General features: G+C 43.6%; 2 protein-coding genes and 1 pseudogene across 6 annotated transcripts in view; 2 read left to right on the forward strand and 1 right to left on the reverse strand.

The window, feature by feature from the left end:
- LOC105723807 (zinc finger protein 577) overlaps nucleotides 1-25,267 on the forward strand; it is a 330,132-nt gene that overhangs the window by 30,933 nt on the left and 273,932 nt on the right. The gene's annotated exons all lie outside the window — the stretch shown is intronic.
- ZNF836 (zinc finger protein 836) lies at nucleotides 5,825-25,085 on the forward strand. 5 transcript variants are annotated; one of them, XM_064380957.1, is made up of 5 exons: nucleotides 5,825-6,011; nucleotides 7,707-8,414; nucleotides 9,122-9,216; nucleotides 13,719-13,845; nucleotides 18,375-25,085. In XM_064380957.1, exons 3-5 carry the CDS (start codon nucleotides 9,202-9,204, stop codon nucleotides 21,041-21,043), a joined length of 2,811 nt encoding a protein of 936 aa, XP_064237027.1. In that variant the 5' UTR covers nucleotides 5,825-6,011; nucleotides 7,707-8,414; nucleotides 9,122-9,201; the 3' UTR covers nucleotides 21,044-25,085. The 5 variants fall into 5 exon arrangements, with proteins under 5 accessions (XP_064237027.1, XP_012317582.2, XP_012317590.2 ...); XM_012462159.2 differs by having other exon boundaries at nucleotides 8,273-8,414; XM_012462167.3 differs by lacking the exon at nucleotides 7,707-8,414.
- LOC105724008 (coiled-coil-helix-coiled-coil-helix domain-containing protein 2-like) lies at nucleotides 7,721-8,175 on the reverse strand (annotated as a pseudogene).

Genomic DNA, 25,267 nt, shown 5'->3' on the forward strand with positions numbered 1-25,267 from the left:
AGGCTGAGTGCGGTGGCTCATGCCTGTAATCCTAGCACTTCGGGAGGTTAAGGCGGGTGGATCACTTGAGGTCAGGAGTTCAAGACCAACCTGGCCAACTTGGTCAAACCCCATCTCTACTAAAAAATACAAAAATTAGTCCGGCATGGTGGTGGGTGCCTGTAATACCAGCTACTCAGCAAGCTGAGGCAGGAGAATCACTTGAACCTAGGAGGTGGAGATTACAGTGAGCTGAGATCATAAGTCACTGCACTCTAGCCTGGGCAATAGAGCGAGACTCTGTCTCAAAATAAATAAATAAATAAGCAGGGCACAGTGGCATCTGCCTGTCGTCCCAGCTACTCTACTTAGGAGGCTGAGGTGGGAGGATTGGTTGGGTCCGGGAGATTGAGGCTACAGTGAGACATGGATGTGCCACTGCACTCCAGCCTGTGTAACAGAGCAAGACTCTGCCTCAAGAAAAGAAAACAACAAAATAATATGAAAGGGCTATAGTGTTGGCAAGGATGTGGAGAAAAGGGAATGCTTGTACACCATTGGTGAAAATGTAAATTGGCAGAAAACATTATGGAGGTTCCTCAAAAAATTAAAAATAGAACTACCAGATAAGTCAGCAATCCCCCTTCGTGGTATATATCCAAAGGAATGAAATTAATATCTTGGAGAGAGATCTGCACTCCTATGTTTAGTGCCACAATAACCAAGATGTGGAAGAAACCTAAATGTTCAATGATTAATAAACACACACACAGACACACAGACACACAGACACACACACACACACACACACACACTATTCAGCCTTTAAATAAATGGAAATCCTTTGGAGGCCAAGGTGGGTGGATCACCTGAGGTCAGGAGTTCAAGACTAGCCTGACCAACATGGTGAAACCCCATCTTTAAAAAAATAAATAAATAAAAATAAAAATAAATGGATATCTTAGGCTGGGCACGGTGGCTCACGCCTGTAATCCCAGCACTTTGGGAGGCTGAGGTGGATAGATCACTTGAGGTCAGGAGTTCAAGAGTAGCCTGGCCAACATAGTGAAACCCTGTCTTTAATAAAAATGCAAAAAATTGACTGGGCGCGGTGGCTCACGCCAGTAATCCCAGCACTTTGGGAGGCTGAGGCGGGCAGATCACCTGAGGTCAGGAGTTCAAGACCAGCCTGACCAATATGGTGAAACCCCTTCTCTACTAAAAATACAAAAATTAGCCAGGCATGGTGGCAGGCACCTGTAATCTCATCTACTCAGGAGACTGAGGCAGGGGAATCTCTTGAACCCGGGAGGCAGAGGTTGCAGTGAGCTGAGATTGTGCCATTGCACTCCAGCCTGGGCAACAGAGCAAGACTCTGTCTCAAAAAAAAAAGTAGATCCTGAGAGTATAAATCCCTGGGAATTAGCAAACATTTGTGGGAAAACGCTGGACTTTCTGGATGATAGATTGATGAGGTTAAAGTCTAGCTCTCTAAGAGCGATGCTAGACCTATATGAAATCTGAGTTACATGTGGAATAGATAAAATTGTACTAAGGGATTTTTTAAATTTTTAATTCTTTATTTATTTGAGACAGTCTCACTCTGTTGCTCAAGCTGGAGTCCAGTGGAGCAATCTCAGCTCACTGCGACCTCTGCCTGCCAAGTTCAAGTGATTCTCCTTCCTACAGGTGGGCGCCACCATACCCAGCTAAATTTTGTATTTTTAGTAGAGATGAGGTTTCACCATGTTGGCTGGTCTCAAACTCCCAACCTCAAGTGATCTGCCCACCTTTAGCCTCCCAAAGTGCTGGGATTACAGGCGTGAACCACCATGTCTGGCCCAAAGGATATGTTTGATACGATGAGGGGATGGAAGTGGAATAGATGGAGGCTTAGGGAAGAGTGGAGGGACCGTGTGCAAGTGGCTCACGCCTGTAATCCCAGCACTTTAGGAGACAGAGGCAGAAGGATCCCTTGAACCCAGGTGTTTTGAGACCAGCCTAGGCAACCTAGTGGAACCCCATCTCTACAAAAAAAATAAATAAAAATTAACCCAGTGTGGTGGCACGTGCCTGTAGTCCCCACTACTAGGAGTCTGAAGTGGGAGGATCACCTGAGCCCGGGTTGTCAAGACTGTGGGAATCACATCACTGCACTCCAGCCTGGGTAACAGAAAAAGATCCAGTCTAAAGAAAAAGAAAAAAAGAAGCTAAAAGATATTTTATGTATATATATACATATATATATAGAGAGAGAGAGATGGAATTTGACTCTTGTTGCCTAGGCTGGAGTGTAATGGCACAGTCTCGACTCACTGCAACCTCTACCTCCTGAGTTCAAGCTATTCTCCTGCCTCAGCTTCCCAAGTAGCTAAGATTACAGGCATGTGCCACCATACCTGGCTAATTTTGTATTTTTAGTAGAGATGGGTTTTCTCCATTTTGGTCAGGCTAGTCTTGAACTCCCAGCCTCAGGTAATCTGCCTGCCTAGGCCTCCCAAAGTGCTGGGATTACACAGGGTGAGCTACCGCACCTGGCAATATTTTCTAAAGTTTAAAAAAACAACAATAGGCTGGGTATGGTGGTTCACACCTATAAATTCCAGCACTTTGGGAGGCTGAGGTGGGCAGACAGCTTGAGTCCTGGAGTTTGAAACCAGCGTGGGCAACATAGTAAGACCTCGTCTCTATAAAAAAATCAAAAATTAGCTGGGCGTGGTGGCGTGCACCTATAGTCCCAGCTACTTGGCAGGCTGTGGTGGGAGGATCACTTGAGCCTGGAGGTGTTGAGGCTGCAGTGAGTTGTGATCACGCCACAGCATTCTAGCCTGGGCAACAGAGTAAAATCCTATCTCAAAAGAAAAAGAAAAAAGAACAGTGAAGGGATTGGGTTGGTTTCAGATGTTTGCTGGGGTTGGCTAGACTGGATGGTGGGAGGAGGGGCAGGGCTCACCTTCTCCTTTTCATCTCTTCCCCGCCCTAGAGAACCTTTGTGGTGTTCTGTCACTCTGTGATGCAGACCTGGAACTCTGGTCTGTGGTGTTCTGTCACTCTGCGATGCAGACCTGGAACTCTGGTCTGTGGTGTTCTGTCACTCTGCGATGCAGACCTGGAACTCTGGTCTGTGGTGTTCTGTCACTCTGCGATGCAGACCTGGAACTCTGGTCTGTGGTGTTCTGTCACTCTGCGATGCAGACCTGGAACTCTGGTCTGTGGTGTTCTGTCACTGTGATGCAGACCTGGAACTCTGGTCTGAGATGCACTCCGTGTCCAGTAGCTCCAGGCAGCAGTGCCAACAACAGTGCACTTCAAATAATAAGAGCCATTTCTTTGTTGGAGGGCACTCTGTGCCTCTGGCTGAACTCAAACTGGACTCCATGTGGCACGGAATCCACTTCCTGTGTGGGCTGGAGCTCCTCCTCCTGTTTTTCTGCCATCTAGTGAGGAATCCATTGTTATCAATATTTGAGTAAATTAGAGAGCAAAGTCAAGTAAGAGATCACTAGATCCCATTAACAGCATAAACTGACATTTGGCTTCTTTGCTACATCAATAGTATCAGTGCAAAGAGACACCTGAGATCGGTCTCCTCAGAGAATATCATCCTTCTAGAGATGCAGATTGGGCAGGGGTCAGAGTGATATACAGAGTATTTGTTTTGTTTTGTTTTTGATACAGAGTCTTGCTCTGTCACCCAGGCTGGAGTGCAGTGGTACCATCTCGGCTCACTGCAACCTCTGCCTCCCAGGTTCAAGTGATTCTCCAGCCTCAGCCTCCTGAGTAGCTGGGACCACAAGTGGGCGCCACCACGCCTGACTAACTTTTGTATTTTTGGTAGAGATGGGGTTTCACCATGTTGGTCAGGCTGGTCTCAAACTCCTGACTTTGTGATCTGCCCACTTCAGCCTCCCAAAGTGCTGGGATTACAGGCATGAGCCACCCGGCCTCCAACCTCTTTTACCCACAAGGTCTTTATGACCTCTATGTCATGTGGACCTCCTGTCTCATCCTGTGACTAAGAATGAGAGGGTCCTCCTTAACCTCCTGGGAATGCAGCTAGCTGAGTAGGTCAGGTCTCACTCAGCCTTATTTTACCCAGCGCTTATTCAAGGTGGAGTTGCTCCGGTTCACATACCTCTTACTCAACTGTCTTGGTAATTTTTTTCTTTTTTTTTTTTGAGACACAGTTTTGCTCTGTAGTTCAGACTGCAGTGGCACCATCTTGGCTCACTTCAACCTCTGCCTCCCGGGTTCAAGTGATTCTCTTGCCTCAGCCTCCCAAGTAGCTGGGATTACAGGCGCACACCACCACGCCTGGCTTATTTTGTATTTTCAGTAAAGACAGGGTTTCACCATGTTGGCCAGGCTGGTCTCAAACTCCTGAGCTCAAGTGATCCACCCACCTTGACCTCCCAAAGTGTTGGGATTACGGGCGTGAGCCACTGCTTCTAGCCAAATTTCCTCTTAACAGGACATCAGCCAGATTGCCTCAGGGCCCATTCTAAAAAGCTTAGTTTAACTTAATAACTTCTAAATACCCTATGTCACAACGCAGTCATATTCTGAGGTGCTGGATGTTAGAACTTAAAGACAATGAGTTTTTTTAGGGACATTATTCAGCTCATAACATTCTTTCTCTGGGCTCCCAAAATTCATGTCCTTCTGATTTGCCAGATCCCTTCACCCCCATCCTAACATCTCAAAAGTCTTCTTCTTACTATTTTTTGAGACAGGGTCTCAGTCTGTTGCTCAGGGAGCAGTGTAGTGGTACAATGACGATTCACTGCAGCCTTGATCCCCTGAGCTCAAGAGATCCTCCTGACTCAGCCTCCCAAGTAGATGTAACTGTAGGTGTGAGCCATCATGCCTGGTTAATTTTTCTATTTTTTGTAGAGACAGGGGTCTCACTTTGTTGCCCCAGGTTGGTCTTGAATTCTTAAGCTCAAGTAATCTTCCCACCTTGGCCTCCGAAAGTGCTGGGATTACCGGCCAGAACCACTGCTCCTGGCCCATTTCAAAAGTCTTAATCCATTTCAGTATCAAACTCTAAGGCCCAAATATCACCCAGATATTATCTGAATCACATATGGGTGAGACTCAAAGTGTGATTCATCCCGAGGCAAAATTTCTGTCCAGTTGTGAAACTGTGAAGCCAAAGAAAAGCCAAAGAAGTTATCTGCTTCCAAAACACAATGGTGGGACAGGTATAAGATAGACCGTCAGCCCTGGGAACCACCCTGCTACTCTGCTACTGTGATTTTGACGTTTGTAGATTACACATGTAAGTAAGCTCACGCAGCATTTGTCTTTCTGTGGCTGGCACATTTCGGTTGGCATAATGTCTTCCAGGTTCCTGGATCCAGCCACGGCCCCACATCAAATCTTCAGAGATTCTAGTTCCCTTACTACTGAGTCGCTTCAGCCTCACTGACAAGACCGGATAGAGTCCAACAGGCTCGCACAAAATCGGTTTTGACTTAAATCAGTTCAACTTGACAAGAAGAAAACATCTTAGTTTGCAGTATAAGTGGACCACAACTTTAAGCTTTAACCTTAAATTCTGAAATATTAACTTAAAATAGGTAGGAAGCAACGCTGCTTCACAGGACATGAAATAGTCACAAATATTCCCAAATCAGGAGAACAAAGACTGGGTGGAAGGCAGAGTGAATAACGAACAGGCCCCGCCCACCCTGTCCAGTCCGCTTAGCACACCCGGCCCCGCCCACCACCGCATCGGCCTCGCCCCATCCTTTCGGTGTCCCCAAGTCAGTCCGCCTTTCCTCCCCGTAGCACCCCGCCCAAGCCTCTCAGTCTTTTTTCTCAGCGTGTGCAGCTTCCTGCACACCCGGAAGCAGATCGCGCAGGGAAACGATCACAGCGCCGCGCGTCAGTTTCCGTCCACCTGGACTAAACGTTTGCTTCTCCCAGTCTACCTGAATTGGTGCACTTGGCAGTCTTCCTTTGTCCATACCCGTTTCCTGGGGATCGCTGCGGACCTTGAAATACCAGCAACAGCCCCTTGGCCCCAAGTAAGTCTGATAATTGCCTCCGTTTCGGTTTAAAATCTCTCAGGCTGTTCCTTGCTCCCTGCCTTTCTGCGTGAGGACCATGTAGACAACCCCATTCAGGTCGTGTTTCTGCTTAAAACCCTTGCTGACCTCTGCTTGGGCCCCGCGCCAAGTCGAGTCCTCACTCGAGAGGTGGATTCACGCCCTTCGCGACTCCCGAGCGTGTCCCTTGTCGGCCCCTGGAGGGCAGCGCCCGCCGCCCGGCTCCTGAAGGAGACCCTTTTCTTCCCAGGTCCTGGGATTCCGCACACTCTCCCCGTAACCCCCGCTCACGCCGGGTCCTTCTGCTCCCCAGGCTTCTCCTTCACAGCCACTGCTTTTCCTGACCCCGCGCTCGGGGGAAGACCTGAGTCTGTCTTGTGACCCCTCGTGTTCCTCCTTCCCAAATTTTACTCCACTGGAAGATGTGCTCTCCTGGGAGGTGGGCATCTTCCTCCTCCCCTTTCCTCCTGAATGTGTGGGTGAGGGGGATCGGGAGAGGAAAAGGGGGAGCGACGGAGTAGAAGGAAAAACCGAGGAGAAAAGAATGAGGGAGACTCATAAATACACCGCAGAATGGATGATAATTTTGGGATTTGCAGAGACAGCAAGAGTGAAAGAGAATGGATGGAGAAAGTAGCAGGGGGAGAAAGCAAATAGGGAAATTAGAGGGGCGGCAAAGGAGGAGGCACTGAAGACGGACGGGGGCAGAAGGTGAAATTGCTGGGGCTGAAAGAGAGGGCGGTGGGTGACAAGCAGAGTAGAGAGGGAACCACAGCAGGGAGGAAGCCTAGGAAGTGGGGGGTGCTAGAGAGTGGGAACAAAGGAGATGTAACAGGGAAGAGGGAATTTAACCGGAGAGCAGAGAGGGCGCTCAGATGGGGGAAAGAGGCAGAAATACCTGGAGATTGGGACAATCGGAAAGATTAGGGAGAAAGAGCTACAAGAGGTGAAGTAAGTTGCAAAGCACTGCGCAGAACAGACATAAAAAAGAGAACAAAGGAAGGGGAGAAAAACAGAAAAGGGGGGAAAGGTGCAGAATGAGAGGGAAACATGGTCGTGAAGCAAGTGGGAGAGGACCCCATCCAGATGAGCGGTGAGTTGACTGGACATGGATGTAGTTGTAATCCTCTAATTTGTGGCTTTACAGTCTAATTTAAACTTTGTTTCTTTAAATTGTACTCATGAGGATGAAAATTACCACTCTTTTCTGTAAAGCTTCTGCATTTTGTATTTATTTGTATCAAAAGATATTTGGAATCCCTATTTAGCCAGAGGGCATCTAAATTCAGTCATTTGTGGTAACTTCTTCTGGGGGATGCGGTAGAGGATAGAGTAGGGGAGAAATGGGGCAAGAATTGACTGTCACTCTCACCACAACGATGTCTGTTTTTCTTTCTTTCTTCTTTTCTTTTTATTGGAAGAAAATCACTTTATTCTAATTAACTCACAAAGAATAAAATCATAGCAGTTAGTTTAAGGAGGCCACACAAACATTTACCCAGCCCCAAATTCTACAGAGTAGGAACACCCCCTTCCATTTAAATTCTGAAGCAAGGAAGCTAGGGATGACACGAGAGGCTTACCTGGTGGTTACACTTTATACCTTCAGTGATATCCATTATATTTTTGTACTAAATTAACTTGGTTATGAGAGCTGGTTTTTCATTTCTCCAGTTTGAACTTCTTGATTAGGCCAATCTGTTTGCAAGTCAGCACTGTTTCAACACCTCATTGAAACCCTCGCAGAGCTTGATGTCACCCTGGTTCTGGGCATACTCCAACAACTGTTTGATCTCACAGAAGCAAGGCTGCTGCTGCTGTGCCAGCTAGGTTCCCTGAGGCTCCTGGGAAGTGATGTCAGCCTCGCAGGATCAGCATTACTTCCTCCACTGAAGCCCCCAGTAATGGCGTGGCCCAGTGCGTGCCTCACAGCAGAGCCCACAGCCACGCTGGCTGAGGTGGTTGCCATCTGGGCCAGCAGACCTCACTGCCCTGGCGCAGCAGCAGGAGAGCCAACTGCAGATGGGGGGGCCGCTGCTGGTGGCTGAGCGGCTGGTGCTGGCCTGGGTGCAGTTCTCATCTGAGGGGCCCAGCTGGCCGGAGGGGCCATGCGGGAGGTGCGGCTTCAGCTTCCACGCAGCATCCTAGGTAGCAAGCAGCTCGGCCTTTGGACATGCGACAGCCAGCGAAGAGCTCAGAGGTTTCTGAGAACTATTTTTGTTTTTTTTTTCTTTTTTGAGACTCTTGCTCTGTCAGACTAGAGTACAGTATCATGATCTCCACTCACTGCAGCCTCAACCTCCTGGGCTCAAGCAGTGCTTCTGCCTCAGCCTTTGAAGGTGCTGAGATTCCAGACGCGAGCCACCACGCCAGGCCTACAAGGTATGTCTTTGAAGGAGCATTGAGAGTCTTTATTTTTTTGTATAACGGATTTGCTTTTTGCTTTGTAGTTCCTTTACATTTAATTTATTGTTATTTTGGAAGCTTCAGATAAATATTAGTTTATTCAATTTCTGCCTTTCTATAAATAATTACTAACTTCTGAAGTAAGATTTGGTGGCATCATCCATCAGCTGACATCATTTCTTTCTAAATATTAAGTATTGTCATTTTTTTTAACTTTCCCCCTACAATTCATTAAATTTTTTTTTTTTTTGAGATGGAGTTTTGGTCTTGTTGCGCAGGCTGGAGTGCAGTGGGGTGATCTCGGCTCACTGCAACCCCTGCCTCCCGGGTTCAAGTGATTTTCCTGCCTCAGTCTCCCAAGTAGCTGGGATTACAGGCATGCGCCACCATGCCTGGCTAATTATTTTAGTAGAGACACAGTTTCACTATGTTTCACTATGTTGGCCAGGCTGGTCTTGGACTCCTGATGTCACGATCCACCCACGTCGGCCTCCCAAAGTGCTGGGATTACAGGCCTAGGCACTGCTCCCAGCCACTTGGTCTTTGTGTAGGAATTTATTATCCTTATCCCCGCCATGCAGTGGGCTGTGTCCACATGCTGAGGTCTTCCCTGTATTCGTGGTTGTAGCACAGAAAGGAATGAGTTGCTTCCAAGCATTAAACGACAGATTTTTTACTTTCAGATTTGACTCGTGAAGAGTTAATTATATTGACTGAGAGGGAAGCCCAGAAGAGGAAGAAGAGGGAGGCAAAGGAGTCAGGGATGGCTCTTACACAGGTAAAGTGATATTCTTAGTGGGTCATTCCGTCTCCTTCCTTTCTGAAATGCGAGTTGCGAATCTTCTCTGAGTCTGGAGCGTCGTGCCTGATGTGTTTGCTGGCATTCACCCATGCCTTCCCTCAGCTTCTCTCATCTCACTTAGATTCTATCTCGCTGTGACCCAGTGACATTAACTTGGAAAGAGGCTGCACTGGGCATGGTCCTGGGAGGGGCTCACACCCAGGGATGGATGGAGACGGGGTGTGGGCCCCATGGTGTCAGAGCTGTGGGCAGCAGAGATTGTTTAGAGGCAACATCTGGATGCAGTCCGCTGACCAGAAGTAGAGATGCTGCACGTGGAAGTCACATGTTAATGTGCACAACCTCTACCTCCTGGGTTCAAGTGATTCTCATGCGTCAGCCTCCTGAGTAGTTGGGATTACAGGCGTGCACCACCACACTCGACTAATCTTTGTATTTTTAGTAGAGATGGGGTTTCACCATGTTGGCCAGGCTGGTCTCAAACTCCTGGCCTCAAGTGATCTGCTTGCCTTGGCCTCAAAATGGTGCTGGGATTACAGGCGTGAGCTGCTGTGCCTGGCCTGTTTTGTTTTTTTGCTTTTTTTTTTTTTGAAGTAGGGTGTCACTCTGTCGCCCAGACTGGAGTGCAGTGGCGCGATCTCAGCTCACTGCAGAATCTGTCTCCCAGTTTAAGCAATGCTTGTGCCTCAGCCTCGCAAGTCGCTGGGACTACAGGCATGAGCCACCATACCCGGCTACTTTTTGTAGTTTTAGTAGAGTTGGGGTTTCACCATGTTGGCTAGGCTTGTCTTGAACTTCTGACCTCAGGTGATCAACCCACTGCAGCCTCCCAAAGTGCTGGAATGAAAGCATGAGCCAGTGTGCCTCACCTTCATTGGTTTTTATACAAGACACATCATCATGGCCAGGAGCGGTGGCTCACACCTATAATCCCAGCACTTTGGGAGACCAGTGTGTGTGTATCACTTGAGGCCAGGAGTCTGAGACCAGCCTTGCTAACGTGATGAAACTGTGCCTCTACTAAAAATACAAAAAAACTTAGCCGTGTGTAGTGGTACATGCCTGTAGTCCTAGCTACTCAGAAGGATGAGGTGTGAGAATCGCTTGAACCTGGGAGGCAGAGGTTGCAGTGAGTTGAGATTGTACCACTGCACTGCAGCCTGGGTGACAGAGGGAGACTTTGTCTCAAAAAAAAAAAAAAAAAAAAACGCATCATTTCATAAATAAGCTTATTATTTTTTCACAGTTGAAATTATTTTATTTTATTTTTATTTTTTTCATTCATCTACATAAGATACAGACTTGGCAACAGAGTTGAAATTATATGTTAAATGTTTGTATGGCCTTAAACTTTTTCTTTTTTTTTTTTTTGTTGTTTTAACTGTTTTTATATGTCTTTTTCTGTACATTGATTTAATTTTTCAAATTCATTTAAAATTTTTTTCTATATTATGTAAACGGGTTAAATAGTTATAGGAATAGTAATATATTGTGTGTGTGCTTAGAGAATGATCTTTTATGCAGTTCTATGTCATTCTTGAACTTGATTCAAGTTTTCTCAGGCAACCTCTGCCGTTGTACCTTCCAGGCTATGCTATGGTTTGAAGATCATATTCTCTCCAATATTCATACAGAAAGTTTCTGATGCAGTAGGATTAAGAAGGATGGCCACTGGGAGGTGATTAAGTCACTGGGGCTCTGCCCTAGTTAATGGAATTAGGAATCTTCCTGATTATAAGAACATTCCAAGTTGAATGGAGTGCTCTCTTAGTTTTTTGCCTTCCATGATGTGAGGACACAGCATTCATCCCCACTCCCGGAAGACTTGGCAACAAGACCCTGTCTTGAAACAAGAAAATGAGGCCCTTAGCAGACAACCAACTTACTGGCACCTTTATCTTGGACATCCTAGTTTATATAACTGTGAGAAAGAAATTTGTTGTTTATAATTACCTAAAGTATTTTGTTACAGCAGCACGAACTAATAGAACTTGGTATCAGAAGTAGGGTGTTGTTATAATAATTAAGTAAAAATGTAGTAGACGTGGCTTTGGAAATTGCTAATGGGCACATACTGGCACACTTTTGAAGTGAATTCTGGAAAAAGCCTGTTTTGCCATTAGCAGAGCATTAAAGGCAATTCTGGTGAGGGCTCAGAAGAGGAGAGCTTTAGAGAATACCTGTTTCGTAGACAATCTAAGTGGTTGTAATCAGAGTGTTTTTAGAAATATGGACAATACAGGCAAGTCTGATGAGGTGTCATGAAAATGAGGAATGTCTTACTGGAAACTAGGAAAGCCCACCTTGGTAACAAAGTAGCAGAGAATTTGTCTGGATTATGTCCATGTCTTAGTACTTTGTGGAAGGAAGAATTTAAGAGTGATGAACCAAGATATTTGGCAGAAAAACCCTCAAAGCAAATTGTTCAGGTTGCTGCGTAGCTTCGTAACTGTTTATAGTAAAATGGGAGAAGAGAGAAATTAGTTAAAAACAATTTGTTATCAAAGCCCAATGTAAAGATTTGGAAAATTCTCAGCCTGGCCATATAAAAATTAAAAGTGTATTTAGGAGACGGAGAGGTGCAGGCAATGCGAGAACTTCTATCTGGGGTGATCCCAACAAAACCATTGGAGCAGGGATCCCCAGGATATTGAGACCCAACCCCTACTCTCCAGGATGTCCAGAAGGTGGGACATGGAGTCAAAGAAGATTATTGTCAAGCCTTAGTATTTAATGTGTGTCCCCTGTTGGGTTTCAGACTTACATGGGAACAGCTACCCCTTGTTTCCTGTTTCTCCCTCTTGAAATTAAAGTATCTAACCTGTGTCTGCCCCACCATTGTATTTTGGAAGCATATAACTTGTTTGATTTCATAGGTTCATAGCTGGAGAGCAGTTTGCCTCCTGATGAAATGCACATTTGAGTCTCACCCGTATCTTATTTAGATTATAGTTAGACACAACTCTAGACTATAGGCTTTTGAATTGGTTATAGAAATAGTTATGGCTTTGGGAGCCATTGGGATGGAATGTATTTTGTTTGTGAGAAGTACATCAATTTTGGGGCCAGGGTGGAATGCTATGGTCTGAGTTATTTTCTTTTTTCTTTACAATTCATGTTGAAACTTAATCCCCAATGCCCAATCTGTAAATATTATGAGGTATGGCCTTTAGGAGGAGATTGGTCACAAGGGGTCTGCCCTTATCAGTGGGTGTGGTATTCTTATCAATGAGGTATCAAAAGGCTTTTCCTACCGAGTTCACTGCTTTTTGCCCCTTCTGTCCCTTCTGCCATGTGGGGACACAGCGTTTGTCCCCTATGCAGCAACAAGACCATCTTGGAAGCAGGGATCATCTGTCAGCAGACTTCAGTCCTGCTAGCACCTTGATCTTAGATTTCCCAGACAGCAGAATCATGAGAAATACATTGCTATTGTTCATAAATGACTCAGTCTGTCTTATTTGGTTATAGCAGCACAGAGGGACTAGGACATACTGTAACTATAATTTAACTGTTTGTTTCTTTTGATTCAAGACTTATTCTCAGACATTTGGGTTCACATGCTTGCTCTGCCATTTTCAGGTTGTTGACCTAGGTGACTTTTCAGTGTCTGTGACAGAGTTGTCTTCTAGTAACATGGAAACAAATCTCTCTCCTGTAGGCTATTATGTTGTTATTTGAATTAGAACATGGAAAGCATTTGGAGAAATGCCCAGCACATGGGGAGTGTTCCAGAACTTCAGTCATTGCTGTTGCTCTGGTCATCACAGTTTTTAGTTTCTGACCTTTCTTTTTTTTTGAGACGGAGTTTTGCTCTTGTTACCCAGGCTGGAGTGCAATGGCGCGATCTCGGCTCACCACAACCTCCGTCTCCTGGGTTCAGGCAATTCTCTTGCCTCAGCCTCCTGAGTAGCTGGGATTACAGGCATGCGCCACCGTGCCCAGCTAATTTTTTGTATTTTTAGTAGAGACGGGGTTTCACCATGTTGAACAGGATGGTCTCGATCTCTTGACCTCATGATCTACCTGCCTCGGCCTCCCAAAGTGCCGGGATTACAGGCGTGAGCCACCGCGCCCAGAATTTCTGACCTTTCTTTAAAGCCGCTGCAGACATTGTCATCTCAAAGATAACACTCGTATACTAGCTTCTGGACACTCAGTTGATATATTGAACATAATATCTAACACTTATACAGATAAGCACATGTTCATTCCTTTGTATATTTCTTGTATTTTCCAAAATTTCTTGTATTGTCATAAAAATGAGAAGCATACGCTGATTTAGAGGATATAATAATCTCCTATTGAATTTTATAACAAACTAAAATTAGGGACACATAACTTTCTCACAGATGCCTTGCATGGATACGTCAAAACACACACTTCAATCAAATCGATGGGACAGTTCTCTCTTCTCATTTTATGTGAAGAGAAGAGCTCTCCCATTGCTGCTTGTTGAAATGTGTTTTACATTTCAGGGACCTTTGACATTCAGGGATGTGACCATAGAATTCTCTCAGGAGGAGTGGAAATGCCTGGACCCTGCACAGAAAGCTTTGTACAAGGATGTGATGTTGGAGAACTACAGGAACCTGGTCTTCCTGGGTGAGGATAAGTTTTCTCTAGAAGTTCAGATCTGCCCTTGTGCATTTTTATATTTTCTCTGTTGTATTTCTTGGGAGCCCCTCCATTATTTGACTGAGACCAAAGCCTTGTTGATTAAAAAATAAAAAGCTTCATAATGCTGCATCTGGCCTTTCACTGTCCCCTTTCTATAGATATTCTGCTGCCCCCCCCTTTTTTTTTTTGAGACAGAGTCTCTCTGTTGCCCATGCTGGAGTACAGTGGTGCCATCCCAGCTCACTGTAACCTCTGCTTCCCGGGTTCACATTATTCTTGTGCCTCAGCCTCGAACAGCTGGAATTACAGGTGCATGCCACCATGCCTAGCTAATTTTTAAATTTTTAGTAGAGATGGGGTTTCACCAAGTTGGCCAGGCTGGTCTTGAACTCCTGACTGCAAGTAATCTGCCCCCCTCAGCCTCCCAAAGTAACTGGATTACAGGCAAGAGCCATCATGCCCAGCTTCTGTTACCTGTACATCAGTGGTGGTTCCAGAGCTGAAGTACACAGAGACCTTTATGGCAGAGTCAAAAAATCCAATTCCCTGTTTTGTATCCCTGTGCTTTTTTGTTTGAGACAGGCTCTTGATCTTTCGCCCAGGCTGGAGTGCAGTGGCATGATCATGGTTCACTGCAACCTTTGCCTCTTGGGCTCAAGCAATCCTCCCACCTCAGCCTCCCAAGTAGCTGGGACTATGGGCGCATGCCATCATGCCCAGGTAGAGACAGGGTTTCAGTATGTCATCAGGCTGATCTTGATTACTGGGCTCAAGTAATTATCCCATCTTGGTGTCCCAAAATGCTAATATTATGGGCTTGAACCAGCACACGTGGCTTATTCCTGTGTTTCTGATTCAGTAGTTCTTGGAAGAGAGCTAGATGTCTGCATCTTATAGTGTTTCCTAAGCATTCAGAAGGAGGCAATCAATGGGTGAGTCTGTGAAATATTCGTAGATCCAATTGTAATGTTTTCTCTGCTACCTAAATATTGGACTAGAATTCTGGAAAGACAACAGCACATCTTTTTTCTTTTCTTTTTTGAGACAGAGTTTCACTCTTGTTGCCCAGGTGTGTGTGCCAATGGCACGATCTTGGCTCACTGCAACCTCTGCCTCCTGGGTTCAAGTGATTCTCCTGCCGCAGCCTCCCAAGTACCTGGGGTTACAGGCGCCCACCGCCATGCTCAGCTAATTTTTTTTTGTTATTTTTTAGTAGAGATGGGGTTTTACCATGTTTGCCAGGCTGGTCTCAAACTCCTGACTTCAAGTGATCCACCCCTCTCAGGCTCCCAGAATGCTAGGATTACAGGTTTGAGCGACTGTGCCCGGACCTATAATATCCTGTTTTAAACTGATAACAACTTTACTTCAATTACATACAAAAATTACTTTTTTACAGGTCTGCTCCCATGTTATGTTTTTAATAGCCCAGATTACTTCCATATATACTGCCTTCATTAACATATATTTCAACCTTGACAATAGTCTCCTGATTTCTTTGTTTTCTCACACAAATCTTCACCTGTTTTGTTAGGGGACCTCATTCTGCACCCCAAGTCTCCTTAACATTGTGGTACTGTCAGTAAGCTTTTATGGTGTCTTTATGTGTGTGTACAAAATGTATTCATCCATCTCTTCGTGGCTGTTTTCAGATTTTTTCTTCAGGATTGTATTGTAATAACATTCTTTCACCTGTCTTCTAATATGTAGGGTTATTGAGCATATGCCTGGAAATAGAACTCATAGGACACTCAATTTGATAAATTTCATAGCAAATATTATGGAGATATAAATCTATTTTCTTCTGTCATCACATGACCTCCTTTTTAAATGTCTTCCTTTGTAGTCCTGTGCCCATAGTATTATTCCTATATTTAAGTATTAGTTAGTATAATGTGACTTCTAAGTTAGTCTCTTTGGACAATGATATACCCACAGCTCTGCAAGCACAAACCCTGCTGCCCAAGCTCATGACTTCTTGCCTTCCCCTCTTGCCTTTCCTCCTCCTTGCTCTTTCCTAACATAGTACTTTGGACCAGATGTACTACCCAGTTAATAGCATATTAATTTATGCCTCCATTATTGCATAACTCCCTCACTTTCCAAGCTACTCTCAGTGTGTAAGAGATGACCCCCTACTCATTCACTTGACAACTTTCTGAGAACACTGCGTACATTAATATGTGCAGGGGATGATGACTCAGATACCATTATTCATGCGGGATGACTAAATAATGTTTTGGCAATACTCCTTGGCTCTTGAAGTATTTCTTTCTACACTCTTGGTATTTGGGGTGACCAGTTAATCTGCACTGCCTATTTGGGCAGTTTTATTTAAAAATATGTTGTTTGATCCCAGAAACCCAGGTTCATGTCTTACTTTCTTTGTAAACTGGGAATAGATACATAAATCCTATGGGCAGACTTACTGTCCTTATTTGTAAAATAGTGATAATTTAAGTTTTTTTTGTGTGTTTTAGACGGAGTCTTGCTCTGTCACCCAAGCTGGAGTGCAATGGCACGATCTTGGTTCAATACAACCTCCACCTCCTGGGTTCAAGAGTTTCTTCTGCCTCAGCCTCCAAAGTAGCTGGGATTACAGGCACCCACCACCATGTCCGGCTAATTTTTGTATTTTTAGTAGAGATGGGGTTTCACCACGTTGGCCAGGCTGGTCTCAAATTAGTGACCCAAGGTGCGCCTCGGCCTCCCAAAATGCTGGGATTACAGCCTGGCCTATGTTAAGATTTTTTTAAACAAGTTAGTGCTGTTTGCTGGCTTAGAATATTGTGCATTTTATTGTAAAGACTCACAAATTTCTTTGTTTAATAAGGTATATCAACATTGCTTCATGTTTATAATGAGATGGCAGCATATTGGCATTACCTTAGTGTGGCTAGGTATAGCAGATACCATAGATAGGGTGGTTTAAACAACAGAAATTCACTTTTCACAGATCTGGGTGACGAACAGTCCAGATGTCAACACCAGGTTTTTGGTGTAGACCCTTTTCCTGGTGTACCATGGCTAACTCATTCTGTGTCCTCACATGGCAGAAGGATTGCCATGCAAAAAACAAAAGCTTTTTCACATCTCCTCTAATTTCATTCCTGAAATTCTACCCACCATGTTGACCTAACTGCCTCCCAAAGTTCACACCTCTAAGTAATATCACACTGAGGATTTGGTCCCCAACATATGAGCTTTGGCAGACATAAGTCAATATAGCTGACCTGCAATGCTTGTTAGTGTTGCAAATGTCTGTTTTTTATGGTAATAGTTTTGTTTTGTTTTTTCCAAGTTGGAGTCTTGCTCTGTCGCCCAGGCTGGAGTGCCATAGCCCGATCTTGACTCACTGCAACCTCCGCCTCTGGGTTCAAGCAATTCTCCTGGCTCAGCCTCCTGAGTAGCTGGGATTACAGGTGCACACCACCATGCCAGGCTAATTTTTGTATTTTTACTAGAGATGGGGTTTCACCATGTTGACCAGGCTAGTCTTGAACTCCTGACCTCGTTATCCACACACCTCGGACTCCCAAAATATTGGGATCACAGGCATGAGCCACCATGCCTGGCCAGAAATAGATAGTTTAACACGTTTAATATGTATGTAATAAGTATTGAGAAAAATAACTTATTTTTATAACTTCAAAATTTTTCTCATTTTCCCAGTACAATTTTTGATTTATAATTCTAGCTTGCCATTTACATAGATCATTAATTAGTTGAACTTGTTGATATTTAGCTGTAGTTTGGCATTTATTTGTACACAATAAATATGAAGTAAATAAATATACATATATATAACTTTTCTATTATGAGAGAGCCATATGTTTGCTGCAAGTTGGTGTATGATTTAGGCTCATGTTGGAAAAACACTTCCTTTAGTGCTAATATATGTTTGCACAACATTAGTCTTTTGGTCATTGAATGTTTGAAACTAGGCTTCCTAAAAATTGATTTGAATTACATGTGATTACTCTTTCTTTACTAAATAATTCTACTCCTTTTTTATTTGTAAAAATAGAAGATGACTGTGGTAAAGTTTGGTAATTGTCTAGTATAAATGTTACTTTTAGCACAGTATATTTTCAATATAAAATATTTTCGAATAGTAGTTATTAAAAAAAAAACCAAAAAACAAATGATACTAGTTATTTTTAAAACCCATGTTTGGCTGGGCCTGGTGGCTCACGTGTGTAATCCCAGAACTCTGGGAGGCTGAGGCGGGGGATCACAAGGTCAGGATTCGAGACCAGCCTGGGTAATATTGTGAAACCCCATCTCTACTAAAAATACAAAAAAATTAGCCATGCACGATGGTGGCATGTGCCTGTAGTCCTAATCACTCAGGAGACTGATGCAGAAGAATCACTTGAACCCAGAAGGCAGAGGTTGCAGTGAGCTGAGATCATGCTACTGCACTCCAGCCTGGGCAGCAGAGCGAGACTTTGTCTCAAAAATCAAACAAACAAACAACAACAACAAAAACCCATGTTCATTATATTTTGTAGGTATCATTCCTAAATGTACGACCAAGGAATTACCACCAATAGGGAACAGTAATACAGGAGAAAAAATCCAAACAATGACGCTGGAAAGACATGAATGCTATGACATTGAAGATATTTACTTAAGGGAAATCCAGAAAAATCTACTGGACCTTGAATTTCAATGGAAACATGGTGAAATAAATTTTAAAGAAGTGCCAATGACCTATAAAAACAATCTTACTGGTAAAATAGGTCAACAAAGTCGAGAGAATGTAGAAAACAAATGTATTGAAAATCAGCTTACATTAAGCTTTCAGTCACATCTGACTAAACTGCAGAAATTTCAAACTGAAGGGAAAATTTATGAATGTAACCAAACTGAGAAAACAGTTAATAATGGTTCCTTAGTATCACCACTTCAAATAATTCTTCCTAGTGTCCAAACCAACATTTCTAGGAAATATGGGAATGAGTTTTTGCAACTGTCATTACCCACCCAACTTGAGAAAACACACATTAGGGAAAAGCCTTATATATGTAATGAGTGTGGCAAAACCTTTAGAGTGTCTTCAAGTCTTATTAACCATCAGATGATACATACTACAGAGAAACCTTACAAATGCAATGAATGTGGCAAAGCCTTTCATCAGGGCTCACTACTAACTATACATCAGATAGTCCATACAAGGCGGAAACCATATCAATGTGATGTATGTGGCAAGATCTTTAGACAAAATTCAGACCTTGTAAATCACTGGAGAAGTCACACTGGAGAGAAACCATACAAATGTAATGAATGTGGCAAGTCCTTCAGCCAAAGTTACAACCTTACAATACATCAGAGAATTCACACTGGAGAGAAACCTTACAGATGTAATGAATGTGGGAAAACCTTCAAACAAGGCTCATGCCTCACTACACATCAGATAATCCATACAGGAGAGAAACCATATCAGTGTGATATATGTGGCAAGGTCTTCAGGCAAAATTCAAATCTTGTAAATCACCAGAGAATCCACACTGGAGAGAAACCATACAAATGCAATGTATGTGGAAAGTCCTTTACTCAAAGTTCCAACCTGGCAACTCATCAGACAGTTCATACTGGAAACAAACCTTACAAATGTAATGAGTGTGGCAAAACCTTTAAACGGAGCTCAAGCCTCACTACACATCAGATAATCCATACAGGAGAGAAACCATATACATGTGACATATGTGACAAGGTCTTCAGTCAACGTTCACAACTTGCAAGGCACCAGAGAAGTCACACTGGAGAGAAACCTTACAAATGCAATGAATGTGGCAAGGTCTTCAGTCAGCATTCACATCTTGCGGGGCATCGGAGAATTCATACTGGAGAGAAGCCTTACAAATGTGATAAATGTGGCAAAGCCTTTAAACAGGGTTCATTACTCACTAGACATAAGATAATTCATACCAAAGAGAAACGTTACCAATGCAATGAATGTGGAAAGGTCTTTAGTGAAAATTCATGCCTTGTAAGGCATTTAAGAATTCACACTGGGGAGCAACCTTACAAATGTAATGTGTGCGGCAAGGTCTTCAATTACAGTGGAAACCTTTCAATTCATAAGAGAATTCATACAGGAGAGAAACCTTTCCAATGTAATGAATGTGGCATGGTCTTCAGGAATTACTCATGCCTAGCACGTCATCTAAGAATTCACACTGGGCAGAAACCTTACAAATGTAATGTGTGTGGCAAGGTCTTCAATGACAGTGGAAACCTTTCAAATCATAAGAGAATTCATACTGGAGAGAAGCCCTTTCAATGTAATGAATGTTGCAAGGTCTTTAGTTACTACTCATGCTTAGCACGTCATCGGAAAATTCATACTGGAGAGAAACCTTACAAATGTAATGATTGTGGCAAAGCGTATACTCAGCGTTCAAGCCTCACTAAACATCTGATAATTCATACTGGAGAGAAATCTTACAATTGTAATGAGTTTGGTGGGGCATTTATCCAAAGTTCAAAACTTGCAAGGTATCACAGAAATCCTACTGGGGAGAAACCACACAAATGTAGCCATTGTGGTAGAACTTTTAGTCATATAACAGGCCTGACATACCATCAGAGAAGACACACTGGAGAGATGCCATACAAATGTGTTGAATGTGGCCAGGTCTTTAATTCCACTTCGAACCTTGCAAGGCATCGGAGAATTCATACGGGGGAGAAACCTTACAAATGTAGTGAATGTGGCAAGGTCTTTCGTCATCAGTCAACACTAGTGCGTCATTGGAGTATTCACACCGGAGAGAAGCCTTACACGTGTAATGAGTGTGGCAAAGCCTTTAGAGTGCGCTCAATTCTGGTTAATCATCAGAAAATGCATACTGGAGAGAAACCTTATAAATGTAATGAATGTGGTAAAGCTTTTATTGAAAGGTCAAAGCTGGTGTACCATCAAAGAAATCACACTGGAGAGAAGCCATACAAATGTATTGAATGTGGCAAGGCCTTTGGGCGGTTTTCTTGCCTCAGCAAACACCACATCATTCATTCTGGAGAAAAACCTTATAAATGTAATGAGTGTGGCAAATCTTTTATTAGTCGCTCAGGCCTCACTAAGCATCAGACAAAACATACTGGAGAGAAGCTTACAACTAAACTGAATGTGGAAAGGCCTTTAGATGCTCTCCTAACTTCTGAGTTCAAGTAATTCATACTTACTGATATAGCTTGTATAATTTTCACTTCTTTCTGAAATCTTGTGGAATTTCAATACCCTGAATTGGAGGTGGGGCCTGGTGGGAGATGATGGGATAACGGGTGGATTTTTCAAGAATGGTTTAGCATCACCCCCTTGGTGGTCTTCTCAGGATAGTGAGTCCTGGTGAGATATTGTTGTTTAAAACTGTATGACAGGCCAGGCACAGTGGATCATCCCTGTAATTTCAGCATTTAGCGGGGGGTCGAAGTGGGCAGATCACTTGTGGCCAGGTGTTCAAGACCAGGCTGGTGAACATGGTGAAACCTTGTCTCTACTAAAATACAAAAATTCGTTGGGCATGCCTGTAATCCTAGCTACTCAAGAGGCTGAGGCATGAGAATCACCTGAACCCAGGAGACAGAGGTTGCAGTGAGCCAAAATCGTGCCACTGCACTCCAGCCTGGGTAACAGCAAGACCTTGTCTCAAAAAAAAAAAAGTGTAGGAACCTCCCTCTCGTTTGCTTCTCTTCTTGCCATGTGACATGTCCACTCCCCCTTTGCCGTCCACCATGATTTTAACATTATTGAGGCTTCCCCAGAAGGTGAGCAGATGCCAGCACCATGTTTCCTGTAAAGTCTGTAGAACTGTGAGTCAATTAAACTTCTTTATAAATTACCCAGCCTCAGGTATTTCTTTATAGCAATTCAAATATAGCCTAATACATTTACACATGCAGTAAATGTAGCTAAGTTTTAAGCTAGTGTTCACTACTCACTTGGCATAAGAATATACATGTTTGAGAGAAATTACAGAAGTGTAATATGTATGGCAAGAATTCCATTCAAAGATCAAAACTTGTGGATCTATAGATAATTCAAAGTGCAGAGATCTTTTACAAATGAAGAGTCCGGCAAAACCTTTACCAGAGTTCAATCGGTATTGGACATAAGGGAGTTTATACTGAAAGGAAATCTACATGTATGTGCCAGAGACCTTTTCCAGGCATCAGAACTTACTAGACATCAGAATATACAATTTGGAGAAGAGCCACACAAATGTAATGTGTGTGGCAAGGCTATTACCTGAACATCGAAATGGAAACCTGAGTATTCATACTGAAGAGCTACCTTAAAAATGTAACAAATGTAACAAATGTAGTAAGACTTTCTAACAAATCATATGTTTGCTTTTGGACTGTGAGAGAATTTATATAGGAGAAAAATCCTATAAATGTGCTGAACATGTGCCCACCTCGGCCTCTCAAAGTGCTGGGATTACAGGCATGAGCTACCACACCTGGCCAAAATTGTTTGTATTTTTAGTAAAGATGGGATTTCACGATGTTGGCCAGGTTGGTCTTTTTTTTTTTTTTTTTTGAGACGGAGTTTCGCTCTTGTTATCCAGGCTGGAGTGCAAAGGCGCAATCTCGGCTCACCACAACCTCCGCCTCCTGGGTTCAGGCAATTCTCCTGCCTCAGCCTCCTGAGTAGCTGGGATTACAGGCATGCACCACCATGTCCAGCTAATTTTTTGTATTTTTAGTAGAGACGGGGTTTCACCATGTTGACCAGGATGGTCTCGATCTCTTGACCTCGTGATCCACCCACCTCGGCCTCCCAAAGTGCTGGGATTACAGGCGTGAGCCACCGCACCCGGCAGGCTGGTCTTAAACTCCTGACCTCAGGCGATCTGCCCACCTTGAACTCCCAAAGTGTTGGGATTACAGGCATGAGCCACCCCACCCAGCCAGCATCTGTCATTTCTCTGTACATTTTTTGCCACACAAATCTGAGAATGCCACCTTGATATATGGATCCTTCAAGTTCTTCAATGGAAGAAATGTAAGTCCATAAATTGGGTTTAAATAGTTTCTAGTTGAGTGTACAATGATAAAAAATTATTTTTAAAATGTAGTTTTGGCTGGGTTCTGTGGCTAATGCCTGTATTCCTAGCACTTTGGGAGGTTGAGGTGGACAGATTGCCTGAGCCCAGAAGTTTGAGAACAGCCTAGGCAACATGATGAAACCTCATCTCTACTAAAAAAACAAAAACTGAAGTGAGAGGATCACTTCAGCCTGGGGAGGTGGAGGCTACATTGAGCTGTGATAGCGCCAGCATACTGCAGCCTGGGCAATAGAGCGAGACCCCCCCCATCTCAAAAAAACAGTATGCTACAGTTGAGAAATCATGGAATACAATGTTTATTATGATAACTTCAAATATGCTTTGTTAGAGCCTTTGAAAAATGCATCTTTTATTAAATTAATATTTGTTGACTGATGAATATATATTTTATAGTACAGTTGTAGAAATATTATAGACCATTTGTCTTAACAGTATTTCAGAAGCATTTTCAACAATTATGTTGTGTGAAGTGTCCTATGTATGCATGAAGAAAGGACATGTAGAAAGTTTTTAACATGAAGAAAACTTGAGTCTCAATCTGGGTGTCATGAGTTTCAAGAGTAAACATTTCAGTGTTGAATTAAAGAGTCTGAATTCATTTTTCTTTTTTTCTCGAGACAGTGTCTGGTTCCATCACCCAAGCAGTAGTACAGTAATGCCATCTTGACTCACTGAAACCTCCACCTCCCAGGCTGAAGTGATTTCCCACCTCAGCCTTCCAACTAGCTTGCACTATAGGTGCACACCATTACTCATCACTAATTTTTGTATTTTTTTGTAGAGATGGCTTTTGTCTGTTGCCGAGGTTGCTCTCGAACTCCTGGGTTCAAGCAATCTGCCCACCTCCAACATCTTTCAAAGTGCTGGGATTACAGGCGTAAGTCCCTGTACCCTGCCTTATTCCTTTGCTTGCTTAGTAAATTTGCTTTCACTTTACAATGTGAACTCACCCATAATTCTTTCTTGCACAAGATCCAAGAACCCCCCTTTTGGTTGTAGCTACCTACCAGGTTCTCCTTGCCTGCTGCCTAGACAGAACCAATTCATCAAGATAAAAGAGTTTAATTCACATGGAGCTGGCTGTACAGGAACCTGAAATTTTATTATTACGCAAATTAGTTTCCCTGAAAACTCTGGGATCAGGGTTTTTGAGGATAATTTGATGGGTAGGGATCAGTTGGGAATGCTGATTGTTTAGGTAGAAAATAAAATCATAGAGAGTTGAAGCTATCCTTTTGCAATGAGTCAGTTCCTGGGCAGGGTCATGTAGGGTCCAGCCTTACAGGTCCTTGTGAGCCCTCTCTACTGGAGTGGAGATGAAAAATTGTAGAAATAAAAGACACAAGACACAGAGATACAACAAAGAAAGTCTGGGCCCAGGAGTCCACTGCTAACCAAAACGCGGAGTCCTGCAGTGGCCCCGAGTGTCCGCACTCTCTTTTATTGAGTACAAAATCTGGGGGCAGGGTAGGTAGGATGTGTCCTTGGTGATCCAAGACTAGGGGCAGGGTAAAAGAGGGTGTGGTAGTGATAGGGTCAAGTACATCACGTGTCATACAGGTAGGGGCTCAGGAATTTCCCGTAGCTGAGATGAGGTAAGGGGCATAATGCATCAACCAGTTTTCTATACTTGTCACAAAGACATTAAGATTTACATTACTTTTACTGATTAATTCTTACAAGAAAAAAGGAACCAGGTGCAGAAGCAGATCATGAGACTGACATGGAACGTGACCACTGAAGCACAGCATCACATCGAGACAATGAAGCCCCCGGATGTCTGCAGGCCTGAAAGCTGTCAGGCCTACCGCAAGAGCTTGGAGAAGTGGAGTTTTCTTTTAACTCCTCCAAGGAAGGAGACGTCTCAGCTATTTTGGACATCTCCTTCCCTAGCTGGCTAAACAGTGGGTGCTTTACCAGTGCTGGTGCTGCCGCACAGCCGAAGTGCCCTCCAGCAGCCCTTCTGTGGGCTTGACAGAGGGCTTAAAGCATCTTGCCTTAGGGTCATTCATTTCACAGTGTTGCCCCAGGTTCACACTTTGGACCTGAGAGGCATTAGTGAAAGAATTAAGATCACCTATGAATAACTAAGATCACCTATGAATAACTAAGATCACTTATGAATAAATAATAACTACTGCGTTATATTTCTGGTTACTTTCTTCATTATTTATATGGAAATAGGCTGAGGCTTTTGGCTCCTTCCTTGGCACTTATGGGGATCCCCCCAACAAAGTCACAAGACCAGATGAGCCAGTTTACGGATCTGGGTTGGTGTCAGGTGATCCATCAAGTGTAGCGTCTGCAAAATATCTCAGCCACTGATC

This window comes from Aotus nancymaae, unplaced genomic scaffold (assembly GCF_030222135.1).
Source record: "Aotus nancymaae isolate 86718 unplaced genomic scaffold, 86718_ANA_hifiasm-v0.15.2.pri h1tg000028l, whole genome shotgun sequence".
NCBI classification, from domain to species: domain Eukaryota; kingdom Metazoa; phylum Chordata; class Mammalia; order Primates; family Aotidae; genus Aotus; species Aotus nancymaae.